At 39.0% G+C, this 19,415-nt stretch overlaps 3 protein-coding genes across 3 annotated transcripts; all 3 read right to left on the bottom strand.

The window, feature by feature from the left end:
* Positions 1 to 1,625: 1,625 nt before the first annotated feature.
* Cbr-wrt-9 lies at positions 1,626 to 6,784 on the bottom strand (the record flags this gene model as incomplete). The annotated part of the gene is made up of 11 exons (XM_002643618.1): positions 1,626 to 1,814; positions 1,898 to 2,368; positions 2,560 to 2,725; positions 2,771 to 2,860; positions 2,909 to 3,068; positions 3,117 to 3,184; positions 4,046 to 4,148; positions 4,394 to 4,467; positions 4,742 to 4,830; positions 6,456 to 6,619; positions 6,667 to 6,784. 11 exons carry the CDS (start codon positions 6,782 to 6,784, stop codon positions 1,626 to 1,628), a joined length of 1,692 nt encoding a protein of 563 aa, XP_002643664.1.
* A 491-nt stretch (positions 6,785 to 7,275) lies between these two features.
* Positions 7,276 to 7,389, bottom strand: CBG27396 (the record flags this gene model as incomplete). The annotated part of the gene is made up of 1 exon (XM_045238749.1): positions 7,276 to 7,389. One exon carries the CDS (start codon positions 7,387 to 7,389, stop codon positions 7,276 to 7,278), a length of 114 nt encoding a protein of 37 aa, XP_045099763.1.
* Positions 7,390 to 7,949: 560 nt separating this feature from the next.
* CBG16424 lies at positions 7,950 to 17,703 on the bottom strand (the record flags this gene model as incomplete). Its single annotated transcript, XM_045238748.1, has 15 exons — positions 7,950 to 8,053; positions 8,101 to 8,180; positions 8,293 to 8,379; positions 8,486 to 8,694; positions 8,723 to 8,802; positions 8,847 to 8,876; positions 9,737 to 10,297; positions 11,212 to 12,539; positions 12,596 to 16,676; positions 16,724 to 16,917; positions 17,020 to 17,097; positions 17,142 to 17,227; positions 17,271 to 17,354; positions 17,404 to 17,519; positions 17,595 to 17,703. The coding sequence occupies 15 exons, from the start codon at positions 17,701 to 17,703 to the stop codon at positions 7,950 to 7,952; spliced, it is 7,227 nt and encodes a 2,408-aa protein (XP_045095850.1).
* Between the last annotated feature and the right edge of the window lie 1,712 nt (positions 17,704 to 19,415).

The raw sequence follows: 19,415 nt of genomic DNA, 5'->3' as shown, positions 1-19,415 counted from the left end.
GGATTTCAAAAAAAGGAGAACGATGAATATGAAATTTTCTTCAGGAACCTTACAAAAAAATAACGGATTCATAAGTTTTCAACGAACGTTAACAACTGGAAGAAAAAGTCTAGCAATTGAGCTGTTGCGCTTTCATTTGTTTTCAGTTTTGACAAGCTTTTGCTACGTTTCGGGAAAAAAGAATGAACATTCTGGAAGTGTTCTAAAATGTTCAACGACCCAGTCTGTGACTGATTTTGATAAATAACTATGAGTTGAAAAATAAACAACTAAAAAAGTTTTGAAAACCCGAATGGTTGAAAGTGGCAGCGAAAAAAAAAATTCTCAAAAAAAAAATCAGAAGAAACATGAGATTGCCCTGAAAATAATATAATAATAAAACAAAAAAGGTTGAGCAAGAAATCATAAGAAATCGTAGCGACCTTGAACATTTGGTTTTGTGCTGAAGAAAAGTTCGTGGCGGTTTTCTGTCTTTTTAGCCAAGATACGTTTGAACAAACACGCTTGTGTGAAGTCAGGGGAAGAAATTTCATTTGTGTTGAAATCTGATATTTCTTGACAAAAAGCTAAAGAAAACAGAGTTCACGATAAAAATTTATCCGTGGATTACAAGAGAATTGAAGAATGTCACATGAAACTAGAAGCTGGGTATTTTTAAAAAGAGGGATTTGCTAGTACACGAAAACATTATAGGTACCTAAAATGATTTTATTTCATACAATACTTTATAACCTTGGATTGTGAAATCCATTTTCGCATCTTTTGACTACCTAAAAATAAAACAAATATCAAAAATGAATGAGTATCGAAATACAAAGAAACGCAAAGACCATTTGCGCGTGTCTGACCAAATATGTGTAATGAAGTCCGTTTCCAATTCAATGACTTCTGTTCAAATATTTGAGTCACTATAACTCTTCAAAATTTTGTATCTAAATTATGGTTTACTAATCAACTTTTACTGAGTTCTCTGATTTTCATGCCTATAAGAAAAATTTGTAGGGTGATATTAGGTGTTCTGTTAAAAGAGGTTTATTCAACTTTATATTTCCTTGGTGAAGCAAAAAAACATTTACAAAACATCCATTTATGTTTTCTTGTTGTTCAGTTGGAGAAAATCGTAAACGGGCTGTTTCAGGTACATGCATTTCAAATGTTTATTCATTTCTTAATGATTTGTAGTGAAAATGAAAAATGAAAAAAAAATGGAATTTGTGCATTAAGTGACCACAATGTCGGGGTTGAGAAATGACCAATCGTAACATTTGGCGAAATATGAACTAGACAACTGCTGAACATATCACGGAAAGAAATTCGAACAATAAATTCAGAAAAATACCAGTAAGAAAGGCAAAACATTGTTAGAAAAGTCGGAATCAACATAAAGTTCAATAACGTCAACTTGTGTTGAAAAATAATACAATTTGGAACACTGCTTTCTAACTCATTCTAAGAATTATGTTTGTAATAAATTATCTAGTCAGGTAAAGGTTCAAAAATTCTTGAGCACCAATTTGAGATGAGCAGAACCAGAAGAGAAACCAAGAAGGTAAAAAATAAAAATGAGATAGAAGTTGAACATTGCATAGATAAGAACAAAAAAAGTTGGTGAACAAGCCAAACGATTATTTTCCATTATGAGCTTGGAAATTGTACAAAGTTGTTCCGAGTGCAGCAAAAGGTGGCGGCCTGTATAAAGCTCCCAAAGTGTCTTTTTTTGGGATTTGATTTGCTGCTTGGGGTTGAAGGCTGAATTGAGCTGCTGTTTGTGCAATCTTTTCTCTTTGTGGTGCTTGAATATCAATTCTTTGAAGCTGTAAAAACATTAAGTTGAGATGAATATAATGGTATGTTGATTTTTGAAAGTTATACTCGTGAAGAAATTTTGAAAACTTACACTTGCATTCTGTTCAATAGTTGGCTGTTGCTGTGGGAAGAATTGAGGAGCTGGAGGAGCTGCTCCAAATGTTGGCATTTGCAGAGCAAAAGGACTCTGTGGATTGGTGAGTAATGATTTCGTATAAACATCTAAATTATTGAACTGATCCGACGGAACGTTCTGAACTCCGTGAAGACCATAAACTGGTGCTGGCTGATGGAAACCGTTCAAGCCATACTGTCCAATTGGTGGCTGTGGTTGGAAGAATGCAAATTGATGGTTGTATGGTTGGAGTGGAGTTAGTTGAGGTGCTTGCAGGACACCCGATATTGTTGGTCCTGGGGCTGGGGGAAGAGGAGCAGGAGCAGGTGGAGCAGCGGGAAATTGGAAAAGGTTTGGTTGTGGCAGTCCAAACTGTGGAAATGGTGGTAGTGGGGCAAATGCAAACGGATTCAATGGAGCTGCCGGCATTGGAGAAACTGGTTCAACCTGAAATTCAGAAATTTTTGCATAAATTCAATTAAAATGAATAGCGTTTTACGTTGAGAAAATATGTTTAGTAGAATTCGTCAGATAATCATAAATGATGATGCTAATTGAACAAGAATTGAGCTTGAATTTTGTTTCTTACTCTTTTTTTTGTGCAAATTAAAATTATATTATTGGAAATTGCTCCTCACTTGAACTTGAACTGGTGGAGCAATTGTTGTCGGTGTTTGAGTTGTTGTTGGAATTATTCTCGGTTTGGGAGTTAATATTCTTCTTGTATAAGGAACATGTTCTCGCTTTGGCGGGGGCGTTGCAGATTTTGCAGATTCCTCTTGTGCGTTATGCTCAGCTGTTGGGCTAGAGATATATAATTAAAAATGATAACCAAAAAAAAAGACTCACTCGAAGATTGTAGCTCCAAAACTTCCGATAAACGGCTCCGATCTTGGTTTCTTCTCACCATCATGTCCATCCACAAATGGCGAAACAACACTGAAAATAGAATTAGGTCAAACTGTGGATGCAGATGTTTGTACTCACTTGTGCGTCGAGGAAGTTTTTGGTTTTCTCTTGTAAGGTCTATTTATTGGAACCTTTTTCTCTCGTGCAATGTGTGGGTGATTGTCATGCCCAATGTTCATGGCAGAGTTTGTGGCGTTTCCCAACACTCGTCGAATTTCCGACTCAACATCGTCGTCATCTGTTTGAAAGGAAAATTAGAGTGAACCAATTTGACCAAATGACTTACATGCAACTTCGAACTCGGGCGGGTCGGGAAGGCAATTCATGCGACGGACGGTGACTTCATAGTAAGTTCTGAAAAATATCCCTTTTGAAATTGACTCAAAACGTCAAAACTGAGAAACTTTGTCATCCACAAAATTGATTAGATGAATATTTATAACAGTTACACATTTCGTCTCCAAAACTATTTTTCTAACTTTAAAGATCATTTTAAATATTTTTTTTTCATTTCTTGATCACACTCGATGCCGTAATTTCCCTCCCGTATCATTGGAAAGATCACGTTTTATATCTCTCTTCGTAAGTTGATATCCGAAACACAGCATATTCAATCACTGTATACAAAATCCTGATTTTTGCCTATCAATGCATCATTGATCGTGCCACGAGTTTACATTTCGTCACTTATTTTTGACGAAGATGATGACGAAACAATGATACGGATTGTTGGAATTCTTATGAAGACATTTTAGATGAGATAGTGGGCGTTGTTTCAATCTGTTTTCCGCACATCCCTAGTTCGGGAAAGTAAAAAAAAAAGAAAGAGAGATGCTAATCGAAACTAGCGCAAAATATTAGATTACATCTTGAATTAGCTTATACAAAGATCTGAGATTTATACGGCAAGTTTCAGGCGTGTCTTTTTTATTTCACGTGTATTAGCGGTTAGAAAGATACTTTTATGGTAAAATTGGAGATTTACTGATTATGCCAGAAATATGACAACCCAGAAACGTCTGTTGTTAAGATTTTCTGACATTTCTTACCTGGTTCATGATAGAAACCAGAAATCGTTAAAAATTAGTCGGAATTTGATTTCGTTTTTTATCTTCTCTCTATTTCGCAAACCTGATTGGCTTATCATGTTAAGTTTTTTTCTAAAACAAATAGAAGCGGAAGCAAGAATCGGAAATAATAAAAATATAAAGTTACCGTTTGGGATCATCCGGATCCACCAGTTTCCTAGCGTTTGCGATAACATCAAACGAAATTTGACGACCGTCACGAACAACTTCGCCACCAGTTACTGCTTCTCCTACAAATATTCGTGTATGAAAAACAAAAACCAGGTGTTTTTGTTTTGGTGTTCTTGTTCTTAATTTTCCAGACTGGCTGTTTCTATTTCTCATCAAACCTTAATAAAGCTTTTCAGTTGCCAGTCGAAAACAAAAATATTATACGGAAAAAAAAACAATATTTTGGATTTTTCGACTCGAAGGCCGCTTCGTGAGAATGGAAGATTTTTGAAATTGAAATATGATTAGAAAGAACAATACATACCAGATGAAATTGTGGTGACACCGACGTCCTGAGAAAAGCGCAAACCTTCAAATGTGCAGCATTGAAGGACCAATCTGTTCAGAATTCAAATTTATGCTAATGTGAAAAAAAAACAAGAAAATGTAGTTTTGTATCGTGTTCAGAATTTTTTTGAGTTTCAACCTGATTGAAAAACAACGAACCACATTTTCAAATCCATCTTTTTTCTATAATTGCTCTCCACATCAAACTCCTTATATTTTTATGTTAAGTTTATTTTAATTAAAATGATTGAACGTTGCAACGAATTTTGAAGTTTTTATCATGTATTGTTTTTTCTGTCAGTTTTCAAATCATTAAAAAACTTACGGTTGTCTTGGATGGTCAATGAAATCTATTCCTCCAACCCATTGATTTTTTTTGGTGCACGCAAATTCTGAGAAATGACCAGGGCATTCCTGCAAAAAAAGTTGGGAACTCTTTTTTTGATGTTTCATGTATTGTGAAATTCAGACTGTGACATTCAAAGTATATTTATACTCGGTCTGATATTCATTTTTCCTTCAAATGAATTATTTTTTAGGTGCTGAAAAATTGTTACTATCAAAAAAATATGATAAGCTTATCTATATGTAAAATTGTGAAAAATTTAACTTTAATACTGAAATATTTTAATACTGAAAGTATATGGAGAAGATCATAGTGTGGTTGGAACGCCTAGTATTCAAGAATTAGTTTCTGATATTCTAACACAATTTTTTAATTGTTTTAGTCGTATCAAACAATCCCTTAAAAACAAAAAAAAAGGAGTAATAAAAATTTGCGGGCCAATTTTTCTTTCTTTTCCGGTTTGCCTCACTATTTTACCTGCGTGGTTCTACTGTCAATAATAAATAAGTCAAAACACTTCCACAACATACGTAATCGTGACCGTCACGTTTTCCCTTTTTCCGAATAACCTCCAACTAGTTGCGAAATAAGCAAGCACGTATGAAAATGCTACAAATTACATTACTTCCTTTTGCCGTCACCTTAGTCAAGTTTTCATATCCATCATCAAATCCAATTTGCTAATAGCAAATGCATATGCGTATGTGTGTGTTCGCAAAAAAATTTGGAGAAATTATATACGAGCGACAGAATAGATTATGCAATTTCGAAATGTATTGAGTAGAAGATTGAATTGAGTTACGTGAGAATCGAAAGTATGATCGCAAGAACATCTGACAAAATAATGCCTTGGAAACGTTCTTTAATCATATCACAGACAAGATGTGCGAGGAATATTGAAAAAAACTTTTCATGTTCAAACTTCAATAGTTTTTTCTTTATCCAAAGGATGTCGATGTTCTACAAATACCGCTGTTCGGTTTTCATCGAAAAAAGTTCCTCTTCCTCTCTTCACCCCCATATGTTCCTGGTTCCCAATTTGGAGTTATTCTCCATTCGACATTCGCGTTACAAAATACAGTTTTTCCTGACCCACAACTTCATTTTCGCTTCTCTTCCTACAATGTCATATCACGAAAACTAAAGCGCAGACATGCCCTGTTCAACCCAGAAAACGTTTGTCTGTGGGAAACATCTCACAAAATGAGATTTGGTCGTAATCGTTTATCACTATCGTTTTCAACCTATTTTTGAATTTAACACGCGTGTAATCTATATTTTTGTTTTGTAGAAAAACGATGAAAAGCGGAGAAGAAAACAAGAAAAAGGGACGAAAAATGAAGAATTCAATAGCTGTGAAACAAAAAAAAAGAGAAGTGTTCACATTAATTCTATATGGAAAGAGGAACAGAAAGACATGCAATGTTGTTCTACGAGAAAAATATCTTTAAAAACTTCAAATAGTAAAATTTACGAAATTTTAAAGAAATTTCAGCTCAAAATATCAGTTTCATTATCTGTGTCTTTGTATTAATACTTTTTTCCTCTGTACAAGTAACTGATAAAAGATCTTTAGTCCATGATAATGTTGAGAATGTTTTCCCTGACCCTATAACTTAGAAATGAACTCAATTTAATAGAAATTCGATAATAATTCCCGAAATACAAAATTTGAATCAAAATAAAAACTCACGGCTTTCGGTTTATAACTCTGCGAATAACTTCTCCTTTGCCTGTCTCCTTCTCGGAAATATCCGTCTTCCTGTCCAGCAGCATTAGCAATGAAAATACTATCCTCGTTATCCTCTAATGGTTCGGACATACAAGTTGGCTGAGCACAGCCCAGCACTGGTGAGCCTAAAGAGGGAAACCCATCATGAAGTAGTGTGTTGAGATAAACAAACCGTCTGACAAAATTTCCAGACTGTACGGCACTCCATTCTCGCCACAATATGAGGTTTCGATTACATAAAGCTGCAGTAGAAGAAGAAAGGATGAAAGGATAAACGCTCCATGGCGCATTCTGAATTTTTCTGTTTTTTAGGAAAGAAAGACGTCAAAAAGTGATACGGAGGGCACAATTGAAATATGATTTTTTATGCAGCATGTTTGGCCAAAAATTCGGGGGGTACAATGATTCGGGGGTACAAGGGGGTACAACTTAACTCCAGGACAAAATTTGAAATCAAACCATGGGTGTTTAAGAAAAAATATAATTTTAAGAAGATTGTGAAAAAAAAAACCTAGACAACAATATTATTCAAAAAGTATAATTGAAACTTGTCATCTTCAAAGCTCTAGCAACTACACTGAACAATAATTTGTATCTATTGGCACAGAAAAGGGTATGGAGGAGAAAATTGAAGAATAAACTAAAAGTGGGCGCGGTCTACAGGGCTAATCTTGATGGCGGCGCTGTGTTGGGAAGAAGCGGGGGAGGCTTAGAGAAACGTGGAAGGACGGATGCATGGGAAGAAAATTAGATCTGGACAAGAAATGATGAAGAAGAAGGACTAGGAAGAAGAAAAAGCATAAGCCTGTGTGGTGGTAGTGGCGGACAGCGGTGGAAGATATCCATTGAGAGGAAGAAGAATGAGTAGAAGGGAGGGGGTGGTGTATACAGGCATTGCGTCTAACAACAAGCTTGCAACTTTCCTGTTTATCACCATTCCTCTCTTCTATCTGTATTCTCTTATCCTTTATATAGCCCTTCTGTTTCCTTTCTGCCAATTTTTACCGACCACCAAGTGAAGGAACAAAGAATTTAGGAGAAAAAAATTACTGAGAAATAATTGAATACAGTTTTTTTTTCTAAATATCAAGTTTAGATTCCATAGTGTCAAGATCGCTCCTCGAATGTTTAAAATTGAGCTGTTTTCTTTATGATTTAAAAATAAAATTTATTTCACCATCAAACTTTGGGTACAGCAAACAAAAAGGCTTAAAGCTCTTGATAGTTGTTGGTTTTGCATTAGAATATATTAAAAAAAGAAAACGTGTGAAAATCAAGTGAGACAAAAAAGATCTGAGGAATATGTTTTGAGATGGTTAAATGAAAAATAACAACAAAAATCAGCTCTTCACTTACTTCTGAAAAAAAATAATTTTGGACTTTAGGGAAAAAAATTATCATGAAAAACAGTCGGGTGTTCAAGAATAGGAGTAGAAGTGTGAAGAAAAAACACGTTCAAGGTAAACTGTCCAAAAGTTTCTGAACTACTGATTGAGCTTCTGCATCATCCAAATTCTGAGCGTTGACGGGATCAGTGATTCCCGGTATTGAGGTGGCATCTGAATAATTTGAAGTTAATTGTGATTTTACTCTTACTAGAATATACCTCCAATACGAACGCCAATAACAGTTGTGAAATTGACATATGTGGAGTTGATAGTAGTACTTCCGAATTCCGCTTCGGGTCTGAAAAACCAGTTTTTTAATCTCGAAAAAAAGAAGCATATTGCAGCAGTTGGACTATTCAATTCGAGCACCTTCTTGAAAACATGAAAACATTAAAGCAAAAAAAACTTACGCAGCAGAGAAGAAAATTAGACATGTTTGATGCAGATCTGTTTGAACCAGAGGCATCCATGACGCTTGAGTCAGAGTTGAATCAACACTGAAATCAAGAATAAACTTTATTTCTTGACAGATTTCAGATACTACTGAATTTCGTAGCTAGTTCTTTAGCTTGGCGTCATTCTGTTTCTTTTTGCGAAACTCACTCTTTGAGGTCCAAATCAATTCCGTCGTCTAGATCCTCCACTGGCATGGGAACGTTTTTGAAATCCGTATAATTGTTAACTGGATATTTACTATGATCGTTTAGTCCACTCGCGTAACCAAATGAATCAGGATAACCAGTGAACGTGGATGCGTCATTTAATTTTGATGCGACTGTCATTGCAAAGTTCCAATACTGAAAACCATATGTCTTTGGACTGTTTATTATTGCTGCTCACCGTAGTATAATTTTTTATTGCCTCTGTGCTGATATTTAACGACTGCAAATCAACCATAAACAAACAAGTAACACTAGGCTCTGAAAGAAAACATTGTAAACACTTTATTTATAAAAACTCTCACTTGGTTTCGAAGTTGTTGCAGCAGATGAACCTGAAACAAAATTGTATGATTTTTCCATTTTCTGGAGAACGATCGATCAGAGCATCATGGCTCGCTAACAAAAATTCCAAACAAACAGACATAGACAGTACACAGCTAATGAGTGCGTAGTAATTCTAATTCTGCAAATGTTCGGTAATGAGAACACCGCTCCTGTATCCATTTTGTAAGGTAAAAACATGAGGAATAAATAGGTGTATGAAAAGAATAAAAGAAGTGAAGAGCTGATAGTTGAGTTTAGTTGGTATCACCGTCTGAAAAAATCATTTGATCACTGCGTTTTTGGTGCAAACTGTGTCGTGCGAATGTGCCAGTTAGTGCGTGAGGTCCGACAGCGTAGAGTGAAGTGTGAAGATACGAGTGGATTTTGGATAGTGCAATTAATTAACCAACAAAAACAAAAACTTATTATGGCTACTATCATAGTTGCTGAAAAAGAAAATAAGTAGACTTCGCACACACACACACACACACACACACACACACACACACACACACACACACACACACACACACACACACACACACACACACACACACACACACACACACACACACACAGACACACACACACACACACACACACACACACACACACACACACACACACATCAGATGATTTTTCAACTCTGTTTGGCGGGTGATTGTAAAAACACAGACATGGATTTCAATTTTGTTTGGCCTGGCCTATGTGCAGAACGCATCTTCAATGAAAATACTAGAGAGTTGAAAAAAGTGCAGAAATATATGGAGTGAAGACAAATTACACATGAATTACTGCGGACAACTGGTTGTGCTATTTTCCAACAAAACGAAGTGATGAATATGAGTACACGGATTCGTGAAACTACCTAAAGTACTGGTTCTGATGTTGGGAGTAGAAACTGATGTTGTCCTGTCATTCAACTGAGAAGAGGCAGTCGAATGGGATGATCCGGGGTATAGTGTCGTAGGACTTGTTACTGTGGATTCTACAGAGCTAGAACCGCTTATCGTATTAGACTGAGATGAGACTGTAGAAGGGGTAAATGGAATGGGTGTTGATGAAGAAAAACTGTTGACTGGACCAACTGTGGTCGATTTAGTGGAAAAGAAGGTGGACGTGGTAGAAAGACTGCTTGCTGTGGATTCTACCGAAGTAGAGGTTACAGCAGTTGTAGGGTAAGATGAGACTGGGGAGGATGTATGTTGAGGTTTTGTGGACCCTACTGAGCTAGATGTTCCGGATGAGGAAGACGTAACGGGAGGTGGGGTGAGATGACTGCTCTGTGTTACGACTAGTGAACTAGGAGTTTCAGCTGCCGTAGATGAGACAGTAGTTACAGTGGAATGACTTTTTTCTGTGGATCCGGAAGAAACTACTGATGTTGTGAGATGAGAGAGGGTTGGGGTTGATGTAGAATGAGTGGAACCTGAATATTGTACTGAACTTAATATTTCAGATAATTTTATTAAACTAGGGGACGAAACCGAATGTGTTTAAAAAAAATGAACTACAACGCGCGTCATAATTATAGGCCCCCCCCCCTCGAAATGAGTAAACTGAAAAAACCAAAAATGCTAACAGAAATCTGTAAACGCAGTTTTATTCAGCTTGTAAAAAAACCTACGTGTATTAATTTTCAGCTCAATTGAGTCATTTTTAAGCTCAGAGGGCTCAAAAGTCACTTCTTAGGCCGCGTCATGATTATAAGACCCCCTGGGAAAGGAAAAATCTGAAGTTTTTTAAGGAAAATTTTTAAATGTCAAAATGGTCTCAAAACAGCTGATTTTGACAATATACACAACTATTGAACCCTCTATTCATGTTTCAAAAAAAAATTGCTTTCAGACATTTTCGTCATTTTCAGATTTTTTGGAATAAATCGTGAATAACTTTGCTCCTACTTAAGCTTATGAGCTGAAATTTGTGGGAAAAATTCTAAATGTAAAATGAAGCAAGAATACGAGAAAAATGAAAAAAAAAATTCTTAATGAGATTTCGACCAGAATATTCGCAGAGAAAGTTATTTTCAAAAGTTTGAGAGTTTCATTAATTGCTAATTTTTTGTTGGGATATAGTTTCTGATTTTGAGAGACCTAGAATGATCCGAAATTCCAAAAATTGAATGCTCAGAAACTTTAAAGTTGCTGCAGTTCCACTCCACACATCCAACAGCATATTGTTTTAAAACGTTTTTCTAACAACTAGTTGTACTAGAAGTGATAGTTTTGACAGTGGATAAAAAATCCGATCTTAAAGAATGGATTAGATAATAAATGATGAAAAAATGTTGTGTTGTTTTCGATGTCACTAAATTAAACACTTTGATTGTGATGTACTTACTTGGCTCAGTGGCTGCTGAAGAAGGGTTGCTCACTGTGGATCCCAAGGAGCTAGTTTTTCCAGGGGTTACAGATGAGACAGGAGTCAGGGTGGAGTGATCTGTTATTGTGGATCCCATGGAACTAGATGTTTCAGGTGTGATTGGTGGGACAGGAGATGAAGAAGAGGGTTTGGTTACTGTGGATCCCGCATAGCTAGATGATACGGCTGAGGTTGATGGTACATGAGATGAAGTAGAGGAGCCGGTTATTGTGGATCCCAAGAAAGTAGATGTTGAAGCTGTGTTAGTTGGGACAGAAGATGGACTAGAGGAGCCGACTACTGTGGATCCTATGGAGCTGGATGATGCGGCTGTGGTAGATGGGACTGGAGATGAAGTAAGGGAACCGGTTACTGTGGATCCAAAGGAACTAGATGTTGAGGCTGTGGAAGTTGGGACAGAAGATGGACTAGAGGAACCGGTTACTGTGGATCCTATGGAGCTAGATGTTGCGCCTGAGCTGGATGGTACAGGAGATAAAGTAGAGGAGCCGGTTATTGTGGATCCCACGGAGCTAGATGTTACGGCGGCGGTAGATGGGACTGGAGATGAAGTAAGGGAGCCGGTTACTGTGGATCTCATGGAACTAGATGTTGGGGCTGTGGTAGTTGGGGCAAAAGATGGGCTAGAGGAAGCTGGTACTGTGGATCCCAAGGTGCTAGATGTTGAGGTTGTGGTAGTTGGGATAGGAGAAGGACTAGAGAAGCCAATGACTGTGGATCCCACGGAGCTAGATGTTGCGGGTGTGGTTGATGGGACAGGAGATGGAGAAGAAAAGTCGGTTACTGTGGAACCCTTAGAACTAGATGTTGCCTGTGTGGTTGATGGGACAGCGGATAAAGAAGAAGATTTGGTTACTGTGGATTTAGATGTTACGGCGGCGGTAGATGGGACTGGAGATGAAGTAAGGGAGCCGGTTACTGTGGATCTCATGGAACTAGATGTTGGGGCTGTGGTAGTTGGGGCAAAAGATGGGCTAGAGGAAGCTGGTACTGTGGATCCCAAGGTGCTAGATGTTGAGGTTGTGGTAGTTGGGATAGGAGAAGGACTAGAGGAGCCAATGACTGTGGATCCCACGGAGCTAGATGTTGCGGGTGTGGTTGATGGGACAGGAGATGGAGAAGAAAAGTCGGTTACTGTGGAACCCTTAGAACTAGATGTTGCCTGTGTGGTTGATGGGACAGCGGATAAAGAAGAAGATTTGGTTACTGTGGATTTAGATGTTACGGCGGCGGTAGATGGGACTGGAGATGAAGTAAGGGAGCCGGTTACTGTGGATCTCATGGAACTAGATGTTGGGGCTGTGGTAGTTGGGGCAAAAGATGGGCTAGAGGAAGCTGGTACTGTGGATCCCAAGGTGCTAGATGTTGAGGTTGTGGTAGTTGGGATAGGAGAAGGACTAGAGGAGCCAATGACTGTGGATCCCACGGAGCTAGATTTGCGGGTGTGGTTGATGGGACAGGAGATGGAGAAGAAAAGTCGGTTACTGTGGAACCCTTAGAACTAGATGTTGCCTGTGTGGTTGATGGGACAGCGGATAAAGAAGAAGATTTGGTTACTGTGGATCCAATAGAACTGGGGGTCCCGGAAGTGGTAGATGAGGCGAGGGATGATGTTAAAATACTAGATAGTGTGGAGGTTTCTGAAACAGAAGCTACCGATGTAGTTAGTTGAGTTGGGGTACTAGACTGCGATGGGACTGAAGTAGAGCTTGACCGAACCGGGGTCTGTGCAGGAGATGAAGCAGAAGGGGAAGTACTGATTGGGAGATCAGTGCTTGATCTACCTGGTGAACTAGAAACACTGCCACTGGATGTGGATTGAGAAGAAACCAATGAAGTTGTGGAGAATGTTGTTAAAGATGATGGTGTCGAGGTTTCTTTTGTTGATGTTTGAGTTGAACTTGATCCAGAGTTAGTTGATGAAGAAAAATAAGGAGAATTGGATGATGAAGGATACATTGATGTGGTGCTTCCTGACCCGCGGGATGTTGACATGGACGATTCAGTAGTACTCAGTGGTGTGGTACTTGTTGGATGTGTTCCTGTCGATGGCTCTACAGAACTACTAGACAATGTGGAAGACATCGAAGTTGTGGTGTTAGCTTTGGAGGATGTTGGCCCAAATGTACTTGAACGGGAAATGGTATACTGTGACGAGGTTTGGAACGATGTGGTAGTTTCACTCGTTTTTAACGAAGATGTAGATCCAAATGTGCTTGACTGGAAACTGGTGGGTTGGGAGGTGGATGGGGACAGGGACGGGGTTGGGGTTGGGGTGGTCACTGTTGTTTGCTGATCTACTGTAGATGTTGAGGCTTGAGATGAACTAGTTGATTGAGATGGAGGGGGAGTTGTGGTCATTCGACTACTAGAGAGGAACGTACTGGTTGAAGATGTTGGACTGCTCATTCCTTGTGTGGATGTCAGTTGGGAAATCGACGTGGATTTTGAAATTCCTTCAGTAGTGGATGAAGAGCCAGTTGAGAGATAACTGGTAGAAAGAGTAGATTCAGATGTGGAACTACTCGAGGTACTTAGAAGAGTGGTTGAGGTACTTGGGGAAAGGGTTGTGGATCCAGTGCCCGTGGACAGAGAACTATGTGGGGGTGTGATTGTACTGCTACTCAAAGTATTTTCACTGCTTCTACTTGATGTAGAATGCTCAGTTGTTGGAGCAGATGATGAGGTTGGTGGCATCGATGTGCTGCCTGTATAAACTGACGTACCCGTAGTTATTGCTGACGCAGGAGTGGTGGTCATTGTATTCGTTGAAGGAACAGTCGATTGTGATACGGTTGAAACTGAAGATCCAGATGAAGTAGGCATAGTGGCAGTAGAAGAGGTTATTGTTGCCGATATTGTTGAAATTGAAGATACTGATGAAGTAGGAACAGTAGCTACAGATGGTGAAGTGGACCCAGATACAGTTGAAATAGATGTTAGCGTAGATCCCGCTGATACTGTAGACATTGATGATAGAGCTGCTGTAGTAGTAGAAGCCGAGGAAACAGTTGATGCTGATGATGCAGAAGACACTGTCGATGCTGATGATGCTGTTGGTGGAGACAAGCTTGTGGCGGTAGATACAGATGACGACTGTGTTTGTGAAGTAGAGGAAGACGATGATGTTGCTGCACTCACGGTGGACGGATTTGTAATAGTGGATGAAAATACGCTAATAGTGGATGTCGGTACAGCCGTACTAGATGATCCAGAATTTGTTTTGGTAGATTTGGTTCCCAAAGAAGTTGTGAAGCCAGAATGAGAGCTGCTTTGGCTAGACACTGTGGAGATAGTTGGGGTTGATGAACTGACTCCAGACACAGTTGAACTAGTGACCACTGAGCTACTCGAGGCCGTGGCAGCAGGAGTCGGTGAACTCTGAGTTGTAACCGTTGAGCTTGAAATCGGTGATTGCGACGTTGAACCAGTTAGCGGCGCTGATGGAGTGGTCGTGGCTGTGGGTTGAGCAGTTGAACTTGCAGCCGAAGAAGATACTGTCTTGCCGGATGATGACGAAGGATTCATTGAAGTTGCTGTACTTTGTGTTGATGCCGACATAGTTGAACTTAAGACCGGGGTTGTAGATAGTGGTGCAGTAACCGATGATGACGCAGTCGACATCGAAGGTGACAAACTTGAAGCCGGTTTTTGTGAGCTTGAGCTAACAGATGCTGGTGTAGGTTGTGTTGTCGTCACAATTGGCCCAGATGAAGCTGCTGGTGTCGTTGTTGCAGTCGTCGCCGGTTTTTGTGAGCTTGAGCCAACAGATGCTGGTGTAGGTTGTGTTGTCGTCATAGTTGGCCCAGATGAAGCTGCTGGTGTCGTTGTTGCAGTCGTCGCCGTTTTTTGTGAGCTTGAGCCAACAGATGCCGGTGTAGGTTTTGTTGTCGTCATGGTTGGTCCAGACGGGCCTGCTGGTGTCGTTGTTGCAGTCGTTGCCGGTTTTTGTGAGCTTGAGCCAACAGATGCTGGTGTAGGTTGTGTTGTCGTCATAGTTGGCCCAGATGAAGCTGCTGGTGTCGTTGTTGCAGTCGTTGCCGGTTTTTGTGAGCTTGAGCCAACAGATGCTGGTGTAGGTTGTGTTGTCGTCATAATTGGCCCAGATGAAGCTGCTGGTGTCGTTGTTGCAGTCGTCGCCGGTTTTTGTGAGCTTGAGCCAACAGATGCTGGTTTAGGTTGTGTTGTCGTCATGGTTGGTCCAGACGGGCCTGCTGGTGTCGTTGTTGCAGTCGTTGCCGGTTTTTGTGAGCTTGAGCCAACAGATGCTGGTTTAGGTTGTGTTGTCGTCATGGTTGGTCCAGACGGGCCTGCTGGTGTCGTTGTTGCAGTCGTTGCCGGTTTTTGTGAGCTTGAGCCAACAGATGCTGGTTTAGGTTGTGTTGTCGTCATGGTTGGTCCAGACGGGCCTGCTGGTGTCGTTGTTGCAGTCGTTGCCGGTTTTTGTGAGCTTGAGCCAACAGATGCTGGTGTAGGTTGTGTTGTCGTCATAGTTGGCCCAGATGAAGCTGCTGGTGTCGTTGTTGCAGTCGTTGCCGGTTTTTGTGAGCTTGAGCCAACAGATGCTGGTGTAGGTTGTGTTGTCATCATAGTTGGCCCAGATGAAGCTGCTGGTGTGGTTGTTGCAGTCGTTGCCGGTTTTTGTGAGCTTGAGCCAACAGATGCTGGTGTAGGTTGTGTTGTCGTCATAATTGGCCCAGATGAAGCTGCTGGTGTCGTTGTTGCAGTCGTCGCCGGTTTTTGTGAGCTTGAGCCAACAGATGCTGGTGTAGGTTGTGTTGTCGTCATGGTTGGCCCAGATGAAGCTGCTGGTGTCGTTGTTGCAGTCGTTGCCGGTTTTTGTGAGCTTGAGCCAACAGATGCTGGTGTAGGTTGTGTTGTCGTCATAATTGGCCCAGATGAAGCTGCTGGTGTCGTTGTTGCAGTCGTCGCCGGTTTTTGTGAGCTTGAGCCAACAGATGCTGGTGTAGGTTGTGTTGTCGTCATGGTTGGCCCAGATGAAGCTGCTGGTGTCGTTGTTGCAGTTGTTGCCGGTTTTTGAGAACTTGAACCAACAGATGCTGGTGTAGGTTTTGTTGTCGTCATGGTTGGTCCAGACGGGCCTGCTGGTGTTGATGTTCCAACTGATCCTGGGTTTTGAGAGCTTGAAATGACAGGTGCTGGTTTGGTTGTTGTCAGAGTCGGTCCAGACGATGTGGCTGTGGTTGCAGCTGGCGCAGACGTTGGTTTTGATGTTGTCGTCGTTGTCACAGGAATGTTTTGCGTTGTTGTTGTAGCTACTGGTTGCGTGACCGGTCCTGTGGAAGTTGTCACTTGTGGTTCGGTGACTGGAGGTGGCTGTGTTGTAGTTTGCGGAGCTGCAGTTGATGGCTTGGTTGTAAGTGTTAACGTTGTTGTTACAAGTGTCGTTGAAACTGTAGTTGCTGAAAAAATTTTTTTGTAATAATTCGTTATTTATAAAATTATCAACCTTCTGGGGTAAGAACTTGATTAATTTTTTGGGACACATCTTCAGTTGCGTTGGTAGCAATGTTATGAGAATTTTGATCTCCATATTGATCTTGCATTCGGGTTGCATTCATTGAAAGTGATACGATAACATATTTTTTCTGTTCGGCTTTCTTGATACTGTCACGGACTTGTTTCATATCTTCATCGTAGTTCCTGAAATGATAGTACTATTGGATTTCTATGATTTTTGGTGAAATCGGTCCCGGTTTTTCAGTTTAAAAAATATTTATAGAAGAAAATTTATTGCAAACTAACTTGTATGTCGTAGAGCAAGGTGTGAAAAAAACTAAATCCGAATTAGCATGTGCTGACGGATTGTAGCTGTTGAAAGCTCTGAAATTTCAAAACCTGTTGTGAAAAAAAACAAAATGACTTACGAAGCTTGACTGATGGTAACCGATTTCGTTGTTTTCAATGCATCCAGCTGAGCCAAGACGGAATCTTTACTAGCGAGATTACTCACCTAGTGTTAAAAATGAATAAAATGTTTATTATATTTAGCTTACAGTGGCGGAGTCTGCATATGGCATAAAGATGAAATTGGTGTCAGATGAAACACTGTTTATGAAGTTTCTCATTTGGTTTTTATTCTGTAAAAGGAAAGTCATACGTTATCAAAAATTTCAGTATTATACTAACCGAAGTGAAATTACAAGAAGATGATGAGTCAACATCCCTTTTAAAACGGAAACTAGTCATTGGCTCCTCCAAGTTTGAATTGCAGAGACCCAAAGTAATGACACGACCCTCAGGTGCTGAAATATATATATTTTTAAATATTTTTAAAGTTTAAATCGTTCAAAAATGTGTTCCTCAAAATATAACAATACCTTCACCCTTGCTTCGACTAACGAGGACAATTGTCAATATAAGGCCAGCCACTAGCGCAACGGCCACCACTACTATAAACACGAGACCTATGCCACGTGGCACCCTCATATCTGGAAACAGTTGGATTAATAAAGCAACATACAAACACCAGTTTCTTTTTTATGACGTTCTTGTCAAAATAAGTTTGAAAAAAAGAGCTTTTAGAGATGTCGTGGTGATTATTGAGAACAGTGACGTATCAAACAAGTTCTGATTATGGTATAGCTTCGGTTATCATAGCGAATTCAGTTTTTTTCTCTGTCTTAACAAACATAGTTATAAATACATTCTCAACGAATTTTTCAAGTATAATGATTCGATCAAGAGTTTAAAAGCTGATATGTATAAAAACTTACGCCAATTCTTATCAATAAACAAATGCTGATAAAAGCCTTTTCCACAATTGTTTCACAAACAACAAATTGCAAAAACTTCAAGAGTCTAGCAATAGAAATATTTAAAAAACTAGAAAAAAAGTGTCACAAAATTAGTAGAGTTCAAATATTTTTGAGTATAATTTTTTTCACGAACAACTAAACAAAGAAAAAAGTTTTTAAACTTTTTTGGTTAGCATGAAAAGATGTTAGTGACAAAATTTTGCAATTTTTCGAAAGAGGTAGATTGATCATTCAATTTTTTTAGAAAGCAGCGTTGATAAATCACTTGCACAACAAAAATAATTTCCCGCCAAGTTTTGCAGAGAATTGTATTGTTGAATAAGAAAAACCGGCATCTGAAAGTTTCGCAGATAGCGCTCGTGTCGGTTTACGAGGCTCCGCTTCCCAAATCCGATACTGTACTTAACGAAACTAATTTCTCTTTCAAATTCTCAGGTGTCAGTTTCTATTTTTTCAAATTACAGTATTGTTTTTCTTAAACAGCAAAAATTACGGAAAATGAGTTTTGCTAAATTTGGGTACGAACTCGTATGAGGGTTCAGAACAACTCGAAAATAGAAATAAGTTTGTGAAAATAGAAATGATTAACGAAAAAGAAACAAAACGTACAAACAAAATGGGAAATATGTTTTTCAAGTCATAATTCATCTATTGGCATCTATGAACAAAACAAAGAAATTAGGAAGAAAAAAAAATAAAAAATAAGATCATGTGTCGAGTTTAACCTGCCTCTCAAATTTTGTAAGCGTAGAGCTACGCCCTTCAGACATGGCGCATCAATGAATTGGACTCCACTAGTGCCACCTCTCTCTAACATATAATTTTTATCACCGTTTTACGCTCCTCACTCTTCACTTCCACTTCGACTCCAAAAAGTTTCTCAAGGTAACTGATAAGACTGAAAATTCTTGAATGTGTCACCTTTTGAGTATTCAGTGCTATTATCGCAAACTCTTTTCTTCTGCAATACATACATACGCTCACGCATATGTCCATTGGCAAATTTTGAGGCGTGAAAATAGTTTTTTTTTTTCTTAAGACTTTGGTAATACTGTTATAATCTTTCAGAAAAGTGAGAAAATTAAAAAGATAGGAAGACTTAAGAAAGTTGTGAAACTGGAAAGTTGCAGAGGGGAATTAGCAATTCGGAGAAATTTTTTGCAAAACGATAAAAACTGATATTCATAATAAAGAAAAACAAATGAAATAAATTTTAGGAATTAAGTTTTCTCATCTCATAGAAATCAAAAAAATTCGGGAGGAATTTTGGAATACTATTTTTCACAGACGAGTTTGGATTTATATAAACTACAACATCAATAAATGAAGACAAATTTGAATTATTCTGTACAAGGAGACCTAAAATGGGCTAGTACAAATCAC

The sequence above is a fragment of the Caenorhabditis briggsae genome, assembly GCF_000004555.2.
Source record: "Caenorhabditis briggsae complete genome, chrX, whole genome shotgun sequence".
NCBI lineage: Eukaryota > Metazoa > Nematoda > Chromadorea > Rhabditida > Rhabditidae > Caenorhabditis > Caenorhabditis briggsae.
This window is presented reverse-complemented; position numbering and strand designations above follow the sequence as displayed.